A 14170-nucleotide genomic window follows, 5' to 3' on the forward strand; every position below is an offset into this window, starting at 1 on the left:
AGAAAGGAAGGTGGGAAGGAAAGGAGGGAGGGAGGAAGGAAGGAAGGAAAGGAAAGGAAGGTGGGAAGGAAAGGAAGGAGGGACGAAGGAAGGAAGGAAAGAAAAAGAAGGAAAGGAAGGGAGGAAGGGAGGGAAAGGAAGGTGTTAAGGAAAGGAGGGAGGGAGGGAGGAAGGAAAGGAGGGTAGGAAAGGAAGGGAAGGAAAGGAAAGGAAAAGGAAAGGAAGGTGGGAAGGAAAGGAGAAAGGAAGGAAGGAAGGAAAGGAAAGAAAAAGAAGAAAAGGAAGGGAGGGAAAGGAAGGTGTTAAGGAAAGGAGGGAGGGAGGAAGGAAAGGAAAAGAAGGAAAGGAAGGTAGGTAGGTAGGAAGGAAGGAAGGGAAGGAAAAGAAGGACAGGAAAGGAAGTGTAAGGTTCAGAGAAGCGCTTAAATCCACTCCGGGTGGACCATCCCACAACGTCCAAGTAAAGAGCAAGCAAAGACCCCACTCCAGGTAGGATCCAGCGGGGGCAGAAAGAAGCCCACCCTCTCCTCCTCCGGGGCAGCCATGAACTCCCTCCCCCCCCCGCTCCTTGATCTCTGTCCCCTCCCCACCAAAAGACCGAAGGGAGCCTCCCCCTCCCCTCCCTCCCCTCCCCCTTTCTCCCCTCCCCTCCCTCTTAAACCCAACTCGCCTCCGGCGGGGGAAGGCAAGGGAGACTCTGCCCACAAACCGATGACGCGGCGGAAGGGAGAATCCCCATTGGTCCTTCTTGCTTTTTTTTTTTTCTGGGCCCCTCCCACTTCCGAGGTTCTAAGAAAACTCCTCCCACCCACCCACCCACCCCCAATCCAGACCCGCCGTTTCCGTCTCTGGGGCTGGAAGCACCTGTGTCTTTCTCCCTCTCTCTTCGGGGCCGCTTGTGGGGCAGAAGCATCCACCGGTTCTGCTGGGCGAGGATCTCTTGGAGCCTCTTGGTAAGGGAGGGGGAGGAGAGGGGCTGGGGAGGGGGCCATCAGCTCTCCTTGGGGAAGTGGGGTGGAGGGGGGGGGGAGAAAGAAAGGGGCTGTGGGTTCCCAGGCGTGGGAAGTGGGGTGTCTCCCTAGGATGGCCCTCCCTGTCCCTGGATAAAGCCAGGAGCGCCACTGGAGGCTGCGAGCGCTTCCAGCCCCCAGAAAGCGAAAGGGATTTAGAAGAGTAAAAGAAAGTGAAAAGTAGAAGAGACGAGAGAACACCGCCCGCCCGCGTCTCTTTTTTTTTCCGGCCGCCAACCGTTGCGCGTCTCCTTAAAAAGGCCTCCGGTTTGACGCGGCCGCCCGCTCTGTTTCTTTCCGAGGCGCCCCTCCCATTCCCGGGCTTGTTTGCCGGGAACTGCGCAGGCGCGAGTGGGGTTGGGGGAGGCTGCCTTTCATTGGGGACGCTTGGAGGGAGACGGTGCTCCTCTTGCCATCTCTTCACCTCCTCTTCTCCCCCTCCGCGGGCCATGGCTTCCTGCCCCTCACTATAGAAAATAGACTAGACTAGACTAGACTAGACTAGACTAGACTAGACTAGTAGAGTAGACTTGACTTGACTTGACTTGACTTGACTTGACTTCTTTATTGGCCAAGTGTGATTGGACACGCAAGGGATTTGTCGGCTCTCGGTGTACGTAAAAAGACAAGATACGTTGGTCGGGAATCATAAGGTACCACACTTAATGATAGTCATAGGGAACAAATAAGCAATCAAATCATCAATACAATCAGTATAAATCTTAAGGATACCAGCAACAAGGTTACAGTCATACAGTCATAAGTGGGAGGAGATGGGTGATGGGAACGATGAGAAGGTTAATAGTAGTGCAGACTTAGTAACTAGTTTGACAGTGTTGAGGGAATTGTTTAGCAGAGTGATGACGTTCGGGAAAAAATTGTCCTTGTGTCAAGTTGTTCTGGTGTGTAGTGCTTTATACCAGAGGTCTTCAAAGTTGACAGCCTTAAGACTTGTGGACTTCAACTCCAATTCTGGGAGTTGAAGTCCACAAGTCTTAAAGCTGCCAAGTTTGAAGACCTCTGCTCTATAGCGTTGTTTTGAGGGTAGGAGTTGAAACAATTTATGTCCAGGATGTGAGGGGTCTGTAAATATTTTCACAGCCCTCTTTTCGACTGTTTGAGTTAAGTAAACCCTCCCTCACGGTCCCCTTTACCGGTGCAATTTGGGGGGTGACAGATGGGGAGAGGAGGCGGGGTTGGGGAGGAAGGTTATTCAGCCGGTACCATGAAGTCCAGGAAAAAGTTTAGTTACTGCTGCTCCCGAACCGGTTAGAACTGGCTGAATCCCACCACCGCTCCCATCATCCTGAGCTCTTCCATCATCCTGAGGCCCTCCTGCAAAAAAGTCTTCTTCCTCCCATCGCTTTTGCAAGGGGGTTCTGCTCTCTGTGTGGCACACAGAAGCCACCAGGGGGCGTGCTCTGGGGTGGGGGAAGAGAAGAGGAAAGATTAAAAAGCCAAAAGCGGGATTGGTGGCCTAAAGAAGTTTCAGGAAGAAACCGAGCATGCGCAGTAACGTCTGACCTGTTCCGGTGTGCGGGGTTTCAAACTTTGGGTGGACCTTGGGATTTTCAGAGGGGTGATGATGTCACTGAAAAGTTGGCCTCTCTAGGACTTTGCCACTCCCTCCCCTCTTGGGCTCTTCCGCTGCAAAAGGCAGGCAAGCCTTGCAGGTAATGGGCGCTGCCTAGTGTGTGTGTGTGTGGGGGGGGGAACCGTGCTGGGACTTGCAAGGGGGTCTTGCAAAGTCCTCATCCAGCCTTTGGAATCCTAGCAAGGGGCGGTGGAAGACCCTGGCCCCATGTTTCCCTGCCGTCCCTTTGCATGCATGTGCCAGCAGGGTGATGGTGGGGGGAACAGAGTTTCAGATCAGCTGTGTTGCTTTCCCCCTCCCTGGAAGAAACACAGCATCATCCCCAGGAAGAAGGAGAGGATCTGGGGGAGCCTTCCATCTCCCCCCTCCCCATTTCCTGAGAAAGCCTCTGAATGGGAGTGCGGGGGAGGGAAGGCTTGCGTTACAAAAGGCAAGCAGGACTCCTCCCTGCCCCCAAACTGCTGGAGTCCACTTTAAGGGGAAGGGATGAACCACAAAGTTATTTTTGCTATTTGTGTTGTCAGAAAACCCCACAGCTTTGGGGTAAAACCTGCCCTCCAGCTGCCCCTTTGCCAGGAAAAGCTCAAAAGGCAGAAGCTTTCCAGAAGGGCGGAACCCACATGATTGTGGGAGGGGCACTCTCACCGAGGAAGTGTGTGTGTGTGTGTGTGTGTGTGTATGTGTGTGTGTGTGTAGAAGCACTGAAGGTCTCACCAGTGTTGGAAGGAAATTCTCCCCTTGGGTTTCTTCCAGCGGGGATTAATGATCAACACATTGAAGAATAAATTGAATAACGAAGCAGAGCTGCCGGAAAGAAGGAACCAAGCTGAGCGACATTCAGCAAGGCTTCTTGGCTAGCCAGAAAGATTGACATTCAGACGTGTGATTTTATATACCCTTTCTGAGTTTTGGTCTGAAACTGGTTTTTGGTGACGCTTAATTCTATGTTTATTGATGGGATAATTTCCCTATTCAGCTTTGTTTAGAAGGAAGAAGGTTAATCTCTGGCCTCTCTAGAACTTTTGCCCCGCTGCCTGGTGAGTGGGGAAGGGGCTCTTCGGGGGGGGGGATCCTCATGTTTGCAAGGGGGGGGGGTCTCATCCAATCCTTGGATTCCCAGCGAGAGGCAGGGGAAGGCCTTGGCCCCATGTTCCCCTGCCACCCCTTTGCATGCATATGCCGGGGGTGGGGGGGGGTGGGGGAAGAGTTTTGGATCAGCTGTGTTCCTTCCTCCCCTCCCTGGAAGAAACAGCATCATCTCAGGAAGGAGGACGGGATCTGGGAGAGCCCTCCTCCTCCCCATTTCCTGGGGGGAGCCCCTGAATGGGAGGAGCCAGGGCAAAGCCTTGAATCTCCTTCTCTGTGGGAGAGCCTTCTCTGTGGGGGCACCTACTATCTGGAACGAGCTCCCCTCAGAGATACGGAGGATCCCAGATCTGCGCACCTTCCACCGCGCTTTAAAGACCTTGTTATTTCACCAGGCGGGCCTGGCCTGATTTTCTCCCTCTTTTATAAAAGATTTTTAATTTTTAAATATTTTTTAGTATTTTATATATTCAATTTTAAAATTGGTCTTAAATAGTTTGGGGTTTTAATTTGTCCGGGCCAAAATTATTTAATTTGATTTTAATTCTATTTTTAAATTTTGTATGTATGTGTTTTATTGTTTGGCTGTGCACCGCCCTGAGTCCTTATTTATAAATAAATAAATAAATTACAAAATACAAGCAGGACTAGGTGGGGAACTATCTCCCCCCTCCCCATTTCCTGAGAAAGCCCCTGAGTGGGAGTGGGGGGAGAGGGAAGGACTCCCCACTTTCCCCCAAAATGCTGGATTCCACTCCAAGGGCTCAGCTGGGGTGAGGGGAACCACACAGGTATTTCTGGAGAAGGTGTGAACCAGAGAATCCCCATTAGCATTGTTGATGTTGTCTAGTTGTGTAATGGACAATCAGAAAGAAAGCAGCCAAGCTCAGAGGACACCAAGGACTCCACATCCCATTAAGCTGGCAGTGTGGTTGGCGCATTTAATGTGAGCACAGACGTCGGTGTCCATTCATCTGGTTTGGGCGTGTTGTGTGAACCCGTGCCTTTGTTGGGTGTCTTGAAAGGGGCATTTCCGTCAGAAGGACTCAACCAGCCAGGGATTTCCAAACTTTGAGGATGCAACAAAGCCATCCTACCCCACCCCACCATCACTGGGAAGAAGAAAGATCTGGGAGGATGAATATCAGACACTTAAAGGGGAGAACTGAAAGTGCCTACAAATGTTTAGTCTGAGATTCAGAGTTTGCTTCAGCCAATGTTGAACTCAAGCGATCAATTGATGTGTGTTGCTTACTAGTTTCCAGAATGAAGAGTTCATTGCTTGGAGAGAGCCATGAATGAGATCCATTCCCTGAAGAACCAAAGAGGGTGGGCTGTGAGGGAGAAGAAATTGAAAATCCTCCTAAATTTCTATATTCCGGGTTATTTTCCTTCTACCTCTCCTATCCAGAGAGACCCACATGCTTTTCTGCTCTGGCTTAGGCCCACCTGGAAAAGAAAAACAGGTGTAAAACAGCTGAAAATGCAACATTGATTCTGAAATCTTGTTTTCTTTTCAAATTTGCAGGTAGAAGTTGTTTGTGGAACAAACTATCTCATACGTAAGGAAGGCTAGCTGGTGTACTGAGATTTGTCCAGGGCATTATAAGTCCGGTGGAGATCCATTAGCCCATTTCATATCCTTGGTCTTGGAGATCCAAGCAATTGTCAGCATCTTTTGCACCTGGATTAGAGAATAGAGAAAAAATGGAGGGACAACAGCCATTAGATAAAGAAGCTGGACAAAACTCTCCTGCTGCTCAGTTTGAGAGCTATGTGGAGGTCAAGATAAAAACTGAACCGGACTCAGACGAAGGAGAGGAAGAGTCTAGCAGCTCGGAGGTCCAGCGTGAAAACTTCAGGAAGGTGTATTACCAGGAGGCTGAGGGTCCCCAAGGACTTTGCAGCCGACTCCATCACTTTTGCCATCAGTGGTTGAAGCCAGAAAGACATACAAAGGCACAGATGCTGGACCTGATTGTTCTGGAGCAGCTCCTGTTCCTTCTGCCCCCAGAGATGCAGAGCTGGGTGCGGGAGCGTGGAGCAGAGACCAGCTCTCAGGCGGTGGCCCTGGCTGAAAGTTTCCTCCTGAGCCAGGTGGAGGTGAAGAAAGAGGAGGTCGAGCTGCCGGTGAGAGACCTTCATCTTCAGAGCTCAAAGGGGGTCTTAATATACATTTTAATATATGTCATCTATGGAGATTCTCAATCATCCAGGTCAACCTTTTGTTTCTCATCCAAGAAGCTTCTTCAGTTCTGAAGAACTGAAGAAGCTTCTTAGATGACAAGCGAGACATTTTCAAAGGAAAAAACCAAGGAAGTCTGGTTGTCTTTTGGAAAAAGCATATTTGGGACATTGATATACGATCTTAATTTGGGATTATTAATACGAGGGCTTTTCTTCTGAAGATGTCCAGTTGTGGCTTCCAGGGGACATATTTGAAACAATTGATATTTTCCACCCCACAAATTAAGAGCAAAGAATAATAATTCATTTCTTTGAGTGGTCTCTTTATTTTCTCTTCTGTGTTTCTTATCAGGTCCAAACTCCTCTCTCGGGGGCCATTCCTCAACATCCGAATGGAAAGAGCAACCCCTTAAATCTTTCCCAGGAACTGCTTATTTGGAAGATCCCCCAGGAAAGTCCAAATTTGAGCATCTCACCAGGTAAGGGAAGGTGCTCCTAAACTGCATGAAGTTCTTTCAAGAAAGTCCAGCTCCCTTTTGCACAGTGGTTAGAATGCAGTATTGCAGGCTAATTCAGCTCACTGCCAGGAGTTCGATCCTCACCGGCTTAAGGTTGACTCTGCCTTCCATCCTTCCAAGGTCAGTAGAATGATGACCTTGGAAGGACCTCCATCCTTCCAAGGTCAGTAGATAGATTGTTGGGGGCAATATGCAGACCCTGGAAACTGCTTAGAGAGGGCAGTAAAGCACTATGAAGTGGTATATAAGTCTCAGTGCTATTGCTATTTCAACCCTGAGCTACAAGTATTCTCATTTATTGAAATGCTGCCATTTGTGATTTAGAATGAAGGGGATCAGTGATTTTAGGCTTTTTATAACTATGTGGTTGTGGTCAGTGGTGGGATTCAGCCGGTTCGTTCCGCTTCAATAGAACCTGTAGCTACTTTTTTGTGCAGTTTGGCGAACCGGTTGATCCCACCACTGGCTGGCCCTTCCCCACCCTTCCCAGCCACTTCTTTTCTCGCCTCATCTGCCTTGGCCGCTCGCCTAGTTTTTGGTAAGTTGCTCTGTCTCACATGTATAGGGACTACAATTGAGTCCAAACTAAAACATTGTGTCAGCGTTCCAAATTAGGCTCTCTTCCAGCGCTGACATAACAAGATGAACTTTTACCTAGTTTTGTATGTACAGATAGTGTTTCCTGGGAGACGAGGGTGGGGGCTACATTCCTGTGAAAAGAACGTGCCGGGAGGTAGAGATGGATCTGCATGATGGCCAATGGGACATTGGGGTTGGAGAGCGGAAGAGGAGGGGGTTGGAAGGAGGGGCCAGTTTGGCTGCAAAAATGAAATCAGGAATGTCGGCTTTTTATGTTCTTAAATAAAAATGATTCATTAGAGAGATTGCGCTTGAAAATGAAACTTATTTAAGATAGCACCGAAACCTGACACATTGTTTAATTTTTTTGCAGTTGCCCTTAACAGGATGAAAAGGCAACAGAATTTTTCAGTAAGAATCAGTAAGAAACCAAGATGGGAATCCGTTGTATCAGAATTGGCCTTGGATAACATAAAACAGTCACAAGCACAACAAGCACAACAACTCCAACCACTCCAACTTGGAGAAAGCAGTCCGTCAGTTATTGAAATGAACAACGATACCTCCAAAATTGAAAACAGCCTTCCTGAATGCTGGACAGTGCAACAATATAACAATTTCAAAGAAAAATATGAGGGTTTGGAAGTTGTTAACAAAAAGCTAGGTTGCACGTATTGCGAAAGACACGGCGTCCTAAAAATGAAAAGTGTTCATGTGTCAAAAGAATGGAAACATTTTCAGATTGAGGCATCAGGGAGAAATAGAGAGGTAAAGCAAGCTTCTCTAAGGAAAAAAATGAAAGAACATTTTTCATCAAGAGCTCATAATATTTGTAAAGAGAACATAAAACAATGTGAGGAGGTTTCAATACCAAACTATATTATGAATGAAAAATTTGAACAAACTACTTGTAGGGTATTTAATACAGTTTACAGCCTGGCACAAAGAAGTAAACCATTTTCAGACATAAAAGAGGAGATGGATTAGATACGGGAATGGGTTTACTTTCAAGTAAAACTGCAGTAAAAATAGTAGATTTCATTGCAGAAGAAATTAAAAAACAATTATTTAGTAAAATTATTGAAAATAATCCAAAAAATGTGCTTGATTATTGACGAAGCCTCAACAATATTTTGCAAACCAGTTGTGATACTTTTCTTAAAAGTTGAGGATTCAGATACATCACCAACGATTTTCCTTGAGCTAATTGAATTGGAAAAACAAGATGCAGAGACAATATATTCTTCAGTCATGCAAAGTTTAAATAATGTTGGGCTTACTAAGAACTACCTAAAAAAAAATTTGATAGGATTTTGCTCTGATGGCACCAGCGTTACGCTTGGGAGAAAATCTGGAGTGAGCACCAGGATAGCAAAAGAGTTTCCAAACATAGTAATCTGGCACTGTTTAAACCATCGCCTCCAACTTGTTTTAGATGATTCGATAAAGGAAATAAAGCAAGTAAATCATTTTAAAATATTTATTGATAAGATATATACTATTTTTCATCAATCCAATAAGAACCAAATTGAACTTACCAAAATATCTGAACAACTTGGAATTGAAATTATAAAAATTGGTAGTATTTTGGGACCACGATGGGCTGCCTGTAGTTTAAGGTCAACCCTAGCTGTGTGGCACGCTTATCCAGCGCTACATCACTGTTTTCATTCAAATGAAAAGTACTTAGGTATGGCTGCCCGTCTTGAAAATATCTATTTTATAACTGATTTGGCATTGATGATTGACATTCTAGATGAAATTTCTCTTCTTTCAAATGCACTGCAAGCAAAACATGTAGACATAATAAAGGCTGAAGAACTTGCGATAAAATCTATTAAAGCATTTCAAATGCTTTGAAAGGAAAAGGGTCCATACGAAAAAAAAGTTGATGGATTAATTACTTCATAATCCTTCAAAAATATAAAATTTGTAAAAAATCATCGATTTGTTAGGCTTCCTCGGGAAAGACTTTTAGAAAACATCGTAACGAATTTGAAGAAAAGGCTAATGGATTGTGAACATTTAAAAACAGATTGTAGCCAATTTCAAGACAATTTCTCAAATTTTTGGAACCAGATTATTAGAATATTGAAGAAGTAGTAGTTCCATGGAAAGCAGGTGAAGAACAATTGCTTGTATGTAATGACGTTTTCAATTACCAAATTGATATTAATGATTATCGAGATTTTGTGAGAGAAACGTTTTTTAAAATTCCCAGAACTATGCAATTCCTAAAAGTGTTCAAAGAGCTAAAAATATTGTCAGAACAATTGCTGTAAATTCAGCAGAAGCGGAAACGGGTTTTTCAAACATGAACACAATATGTTCAGAGAAGTCACCTAAGTGTTTCTAATATATCAAACATAATGACTATTAGCCTAATCGGCCTACCGCTAAAGGAATGGGATCCTACTCCTACAGTGGAAAAATGGCTAGGGATAAATCACACGACCGATGATACTCAATTGAATATGAAGAAAATTGCAAGTGAGGACGCCAATCGAAAAGCAATACGGAAATATCTTAAGTAACAGTTCTATTAGTTTTTGTCAGGTATTATGTAATAGTTTTTCAGCAATATTTTAAAACTCTTATAACAAAATCTAGTTTTCTGTACTTCTTTTATTCTTATTTAAGTGTCAACCCTGAAGTGAACATAGCTGAGGCCATTTTGGAGGCTTTAGGGTTGACACACAACAGAGGGAGGGGGGAAATAGTTAGATGGGATTTTGTAGGCAAAACAATAAAGGTTTCTGGTGGGAACCCAAGGACATCCTCACAGTGGCTGGTCAGGAGGAGGAAAGTAATCAAGCAACTGGCCAGCTCTTGGATTGGACAATGTGACTGGTGACTTGGGGAAAAGGGGAAACGTTTAATTAGTGAAAGCTGCAGAAACTTGTAGAGTCGGCTTCCACCAGTTGTGCCAATATTATGTATCCAATTGTTGTTTGAGGAACTTTCCTGCCTCGGAGTTCTAATTTCTATGGATGCATTACTTGGAACGCTGACATTAAGTATTAAATGCATGAAATAAGGCGAGGCAAGGAGGGGCTGTCCGGGGAGGGGTGAGGCGAGACTCGGTGGGTGTGGCCAGGGGGCATGATAGCAACTCAGCCTCCTGCAGCACTCTGCCAATCAAAACGGTGGGGGAGGTAATTACAAAATGTGGGCTTTGCTTTGTGACATCCAGATCCAGCGAGCAAGGGGGTGTGATCGGCACAGAAAATTCACTTTTATTTGGTTATGAAGAAATATCATATTTTTCGGACTATTAAGACACAGTTCCCCCCACCCCCAAAAGTGAGTGGAAATCTCTGTGTGTCTTATAGGCCGAATATTGCGGCAGGAGTGAGGGAACACTGAGCAGCTGATTGGCAGTTGGATTGGCCTCCCGGAATGCTGCCGATCAGCTGTTCTAGGTGCCAAATGTTGGCAGAGGTGATCAGCAACAACGAACAGGCAGTAGCGAACGGATGGCCGCGATCCTCACCGCCTAGAACATCTGATCAGCTGTATCCCTGGAGCCCAATCCAACCGCCAATCAGCAGCTGGTGAGCCACATACTGGGGCTGCGATAATGTACTGAAGCTAACGTTGCTGTTTGGTGCAAGGACGCAAGCCAGATGAATACCGATGGATGCTGGGAGGCAGAGGCAGATTTTTTTTTTCTTGTTTTCCACCTCTAAAGCTAATATGCGTCTTATACTCCGGAGTATCTTATAGTCTGAAATATACTTTATCCCAAAGTCAGATGTACACTAAATGTAGACTGACTTTTAGCTACACATCTTCCTAGCAAACAGCAAATTTTGAAGCTCCAGGTAAAGAGGATTCATTTTAGGATGAGTAACCAGAGATTGCATGTTGGAGGTTCCTAAAGGAATGCTGGGAAACTGTATTTTAAAGAACATTTGAGGGAGGGGTTCAGAATAGCTCTTCTCTGCCTGAAGCTGTAGAAACCTGGCACCAAACAAAACACTGTTTGTGAAGCAACTGATCCACACTGACAGGGTAAGCCACTAGTATATGCAAATAAGAGCAAACTCCACTCCCTTCTAGTACTGATGATGTTACCTAGTTTGGTAATGAAACATCTGCAAAAAAAACCCATCGAGCTCAGAGAGCACCAAGGACCCCACAGTTCAACCATGAGCTACAAATATCTTCTCGATAAACATTTTTTGGTTAGAGGGCTCCCAGCGGATTTCATTCTAAATTTTGGTATGATTTCTGTAAATAAGGAATTTAGAATTACAATGGCTGAATATTTGATCCTTCATACATCAAAAAAATACAAAGCTAGGGGATAAACAAATAAAGAACATTTGAAAAAAGAAACAGCTCAGGAAAGAAAGAGTGAAAGTGTAAGAAAGAAAGGAAAAGAAGGAAAACTGAAAAAAAGTGACTTCCAACTTTCTTTGATACAGATATAAGTAAAAATATATCAAACTCTTACTCTAAAATTAACATTTGTCTACATTATTTCCATAATCCCATATCTAATCATCAAAGCCCAGATCATCTTTTGATTTCAGTTTCTCACAAAAAATCCAGTAATGGTTTATGTATGTATGTATTTATGTATTTATTATTGAATTTGTATACCGCCCTACTCCCGAAGGACTCAGGGCGGTGAACAGCCAAATAAAATACATATATTACAAATGTTAAAAAAAACTATTAAAATACAATTAAATAATTGGCCCAAAAAACGAATTTAAAACACACCAAATAAGACAAATTTAAAATTTAAAAATTTTAGAATTTAAAAAAGTTTAGAAGAGAGGTTAGGCCAGGCCGGCCTGCTGGAAAAGAAATGTTTTGATGGCACGGCGGAAAGCGCGCAGGTCCGGGATCCTCCATATCTCCGGGGGGAGCTCGTTCCAGATGGTGGGTGCCCCCACAGAGAAGGCTCTCCTTCATATCGCTTTAATCACTATTTGTTAAGGAAACCACAACTGATTTATTTAATTGCACCAAACTCTAAATAAAACAGGAATGGAAAATCCTAAGCTATAGTGTAGACCCATGTGTCTCAACTTTGGCAACTTTAAGGTGCATGGACTTCAATTCCCAGAATTCCCAAGGCAGAATGAAGTTCACCCAACTTAAACTTGCCAACACTGAAAAATCTGCAGATAGGGATTTTTCCATTCCTCTTACTGGTTCTTATTTATGAGCGACCGTAATGCAAAATCCTCACTTCACCCCACCCAAGCAATGATATTGCAAAATCCCCACTTCCACCCCATTCCAGAGCAATGATGATGCAAAATCCCCACTTCCACCCCATTCCAGAGTAACCACAATTCCCTCACTAACCTGCTTTCCAGCTCGGTTCTCTGTGCAGGGCCACAAAAGAAGACCATGTGACTACTAGTCTTAAAAAAGTTCAGTCAGACCTTCCCACTCCTGAGGTGGGGGTGGGGGGAATATCTCCCGACGTTGGAAGGTCCGACTTAACTTTTTTTAAACTGGGAGTCACATGGTTTTCTTTTGTGGCCCTGCATGCCAGAAAATGGAGCTGGAAAGCAGGTTTAGTGAGGGAATTGTGGTTGCTGCAGGATTTTGCAGGAGGCTCTCCAGGCTAAAAACGGGTCGCTGGGGAGGGCAGCCTCCAAGCCGCTGGGCACGGCTGGTCCATTTGCTGACTCCCGGCTGATCAGCATGGCTCCCAGTCACACCCCTGCAATCTCCCCACCCTCAATGGCATTGGCAACCCTAAAAGGTGGGACGGGGCAGGGCCAGCCAGTGGTGGATCAACCGGTTTGCCAAACTATGCAAAAAATAAACCAGTTCAGTTGAACCGGTGCGAACTGGCTGAATCCCACCACTGGGGGGGCGGGGATTTCTTTTCCTTTGGGGAAGTTGTGACTTTTCTTACACAGTCAAGGAGAATTCTTCCATTCTGTGCCAGCTCCATCTTCACGCTTTGCAATTGTCTTTTTGGTGACAAGAGAAATCACTCTTCAAACTTTCCATTTCCTCTGGGGGGGTGGGGAAAAGCATCAGGTCCCCAAACTCTGTGATTAGCATTTTCACTCCGGGATCAGGCAGTCAGGTTAAAAGGGAGGTAGATTCCCAACACTCAATGAAAGATTATGCGAATCCTGCAGGAATGGCTAATCAGTTGTGTGAGCAGAATCTAGTCGATCTCTAAATTCGCTTCTGTTGGAATGTGTGTTCCGCGTACAACGCCACACTTGTCCAGAGAGTCAGCAGAACATCACAGCGGCTCCTGATCCTTGGAAACCTGGAGGGTGATTAGCTGAAGGCTGCTTCTATACCTCCTCCTCCTCCATAATTCCTATGTAGACATGAGGCGGGGGAGAGAAAAAAAGCACGGGTAGGCAAGGCGAAATAAAACAGCCAAAGCAGCAACAGCAGCTGTTAGACGGGATTATTGGGAGATGGGAGGGGCTGGGAGAAGGATCCTTCTGGATTAGAAGGGATCCCTGGGATCCTCTCCGCCTGTTCCTGGTTTGGCTTAGGGTTTTCCTGTCTTCCCTTCAGATTGGGGGGGGTGTCTGTGACCCCCAAGTCCTCGTTGGCTGAGGAGCTGTCTCTCCTCCCTTGTCATCCAGGCAGAAACTCTTCCTACTATGCCAGTAGTCCTAAGTCTGGTACAAGTCCTCGGTGGCTGGCGCCCCTGTCCAGACTTTCAGCTGGGTCACCGCCTGGAGGGCGGCCTGTAGTTTTGCTGCTGCTTGTAGGATCTCAATGGGAGTCGCTCCACCACTAACCTTGGCCCCCGTGATTTTTTCCCTTTGCTTCTCCATCTCCATGGTTTCCCCTGAGTTTTTTCTGTTCCCTTAAAAATTGGGTGAGCGGCCAGGACTGACTCAGTACCCCGGAGCGCAGGGTGGACATTTGGAGTGGACATTTAGGTGAGTTGATTTAATGTCAGGGTTCTGAATAACCATTGTGGTGTAATGAAAATAATCTCAAACTTAACACCACAAAAACTAAAGAACTTATAATTGACTTCAGGAGGAAGAGAGATGTACATTTACCATTGTACATAAATGGTGAGGAGGTGGAGAGCGTGGGTAGTTTTAAATTTCTGGGCATTTATATCTCGGAGGACCTCTCATGGACTATGAATGCTAACATGCTTGTGAAGAAGGCACAGAAGAGGCTGTACTTCCTGAGAATGCTCAGGAAGATAAATCTATTCCAGCATTGTTCTGCCC

The 14170-nt window shown here is 45.4% G+C and overlaps 1 protein-coding gene across 1 annotated transcript; it reads left to right on the forward strand.

Moving 5' to 3' along the window:
- Nucleotides 1–852: 852 nt before the first annotated feature.
- Nucleotides 853–9579, forward strand: LOC139311634 (E3 SUMO-protein ligase KIAA1586-like). The gene is made up of 4 exons (XM_070936117.1): nt 853–953; nt 5219–5820; nt 6230–6356; nt 7348–9579. The coding sequence occupies exons 2-4, from the start codon at nt 5398–5400 to the stop codon at nt 7959–7961; spliced, it is 1164 nt and encodes a 387-aa protein (XP_070792218.1). The 5' UTR covers nt 853–953; nt 5219–5397; the 3' UTR covers nt 7962–9579.
- Nucleotides 9580–14170: the final 4591 nt, after the last annotated feature.

The sequence above is a fragment of the Pituophis catenifer genome, unplaced genomic scaffold (assembly GCF_029215685.1).
Source record: "Pituophis catenifer annectens isolate HBS135680 unplaced genomic scaffold, rPitCat1.0.hap2 SCAF_2, whole genome shotgun sequence".
Lineage (NCBI taxonomy): Eukaryota > Metazoa > Chordata > Lepidosauria > Squamata > Colubridae > Pituophis > Pituophis catenifer.

Coding starts and splice junctions, on each gene's coding strand:
- LOC139311634 (XM_070936117.1), top strand. CDS start 5,398: ATGGAGGGACAACAGCCATTAGATAAAGAAGCTGGACAAAACTCTCCT. Junction 5,821..6,229: donor AAGAGGAGGTCGAGCTGCCG/GTGAGAGACCTT, acceptor GTTTCTTATCAG/GTCCAAACTCCTCTCTCGGG. Junction 6,357..7,347: donor AAATTTGAGCATCTCACCAG/GTAAGGGAAGGT, acceptor ATTTTTTTGCAG/TTGCCCTTAACAGGATGAAA.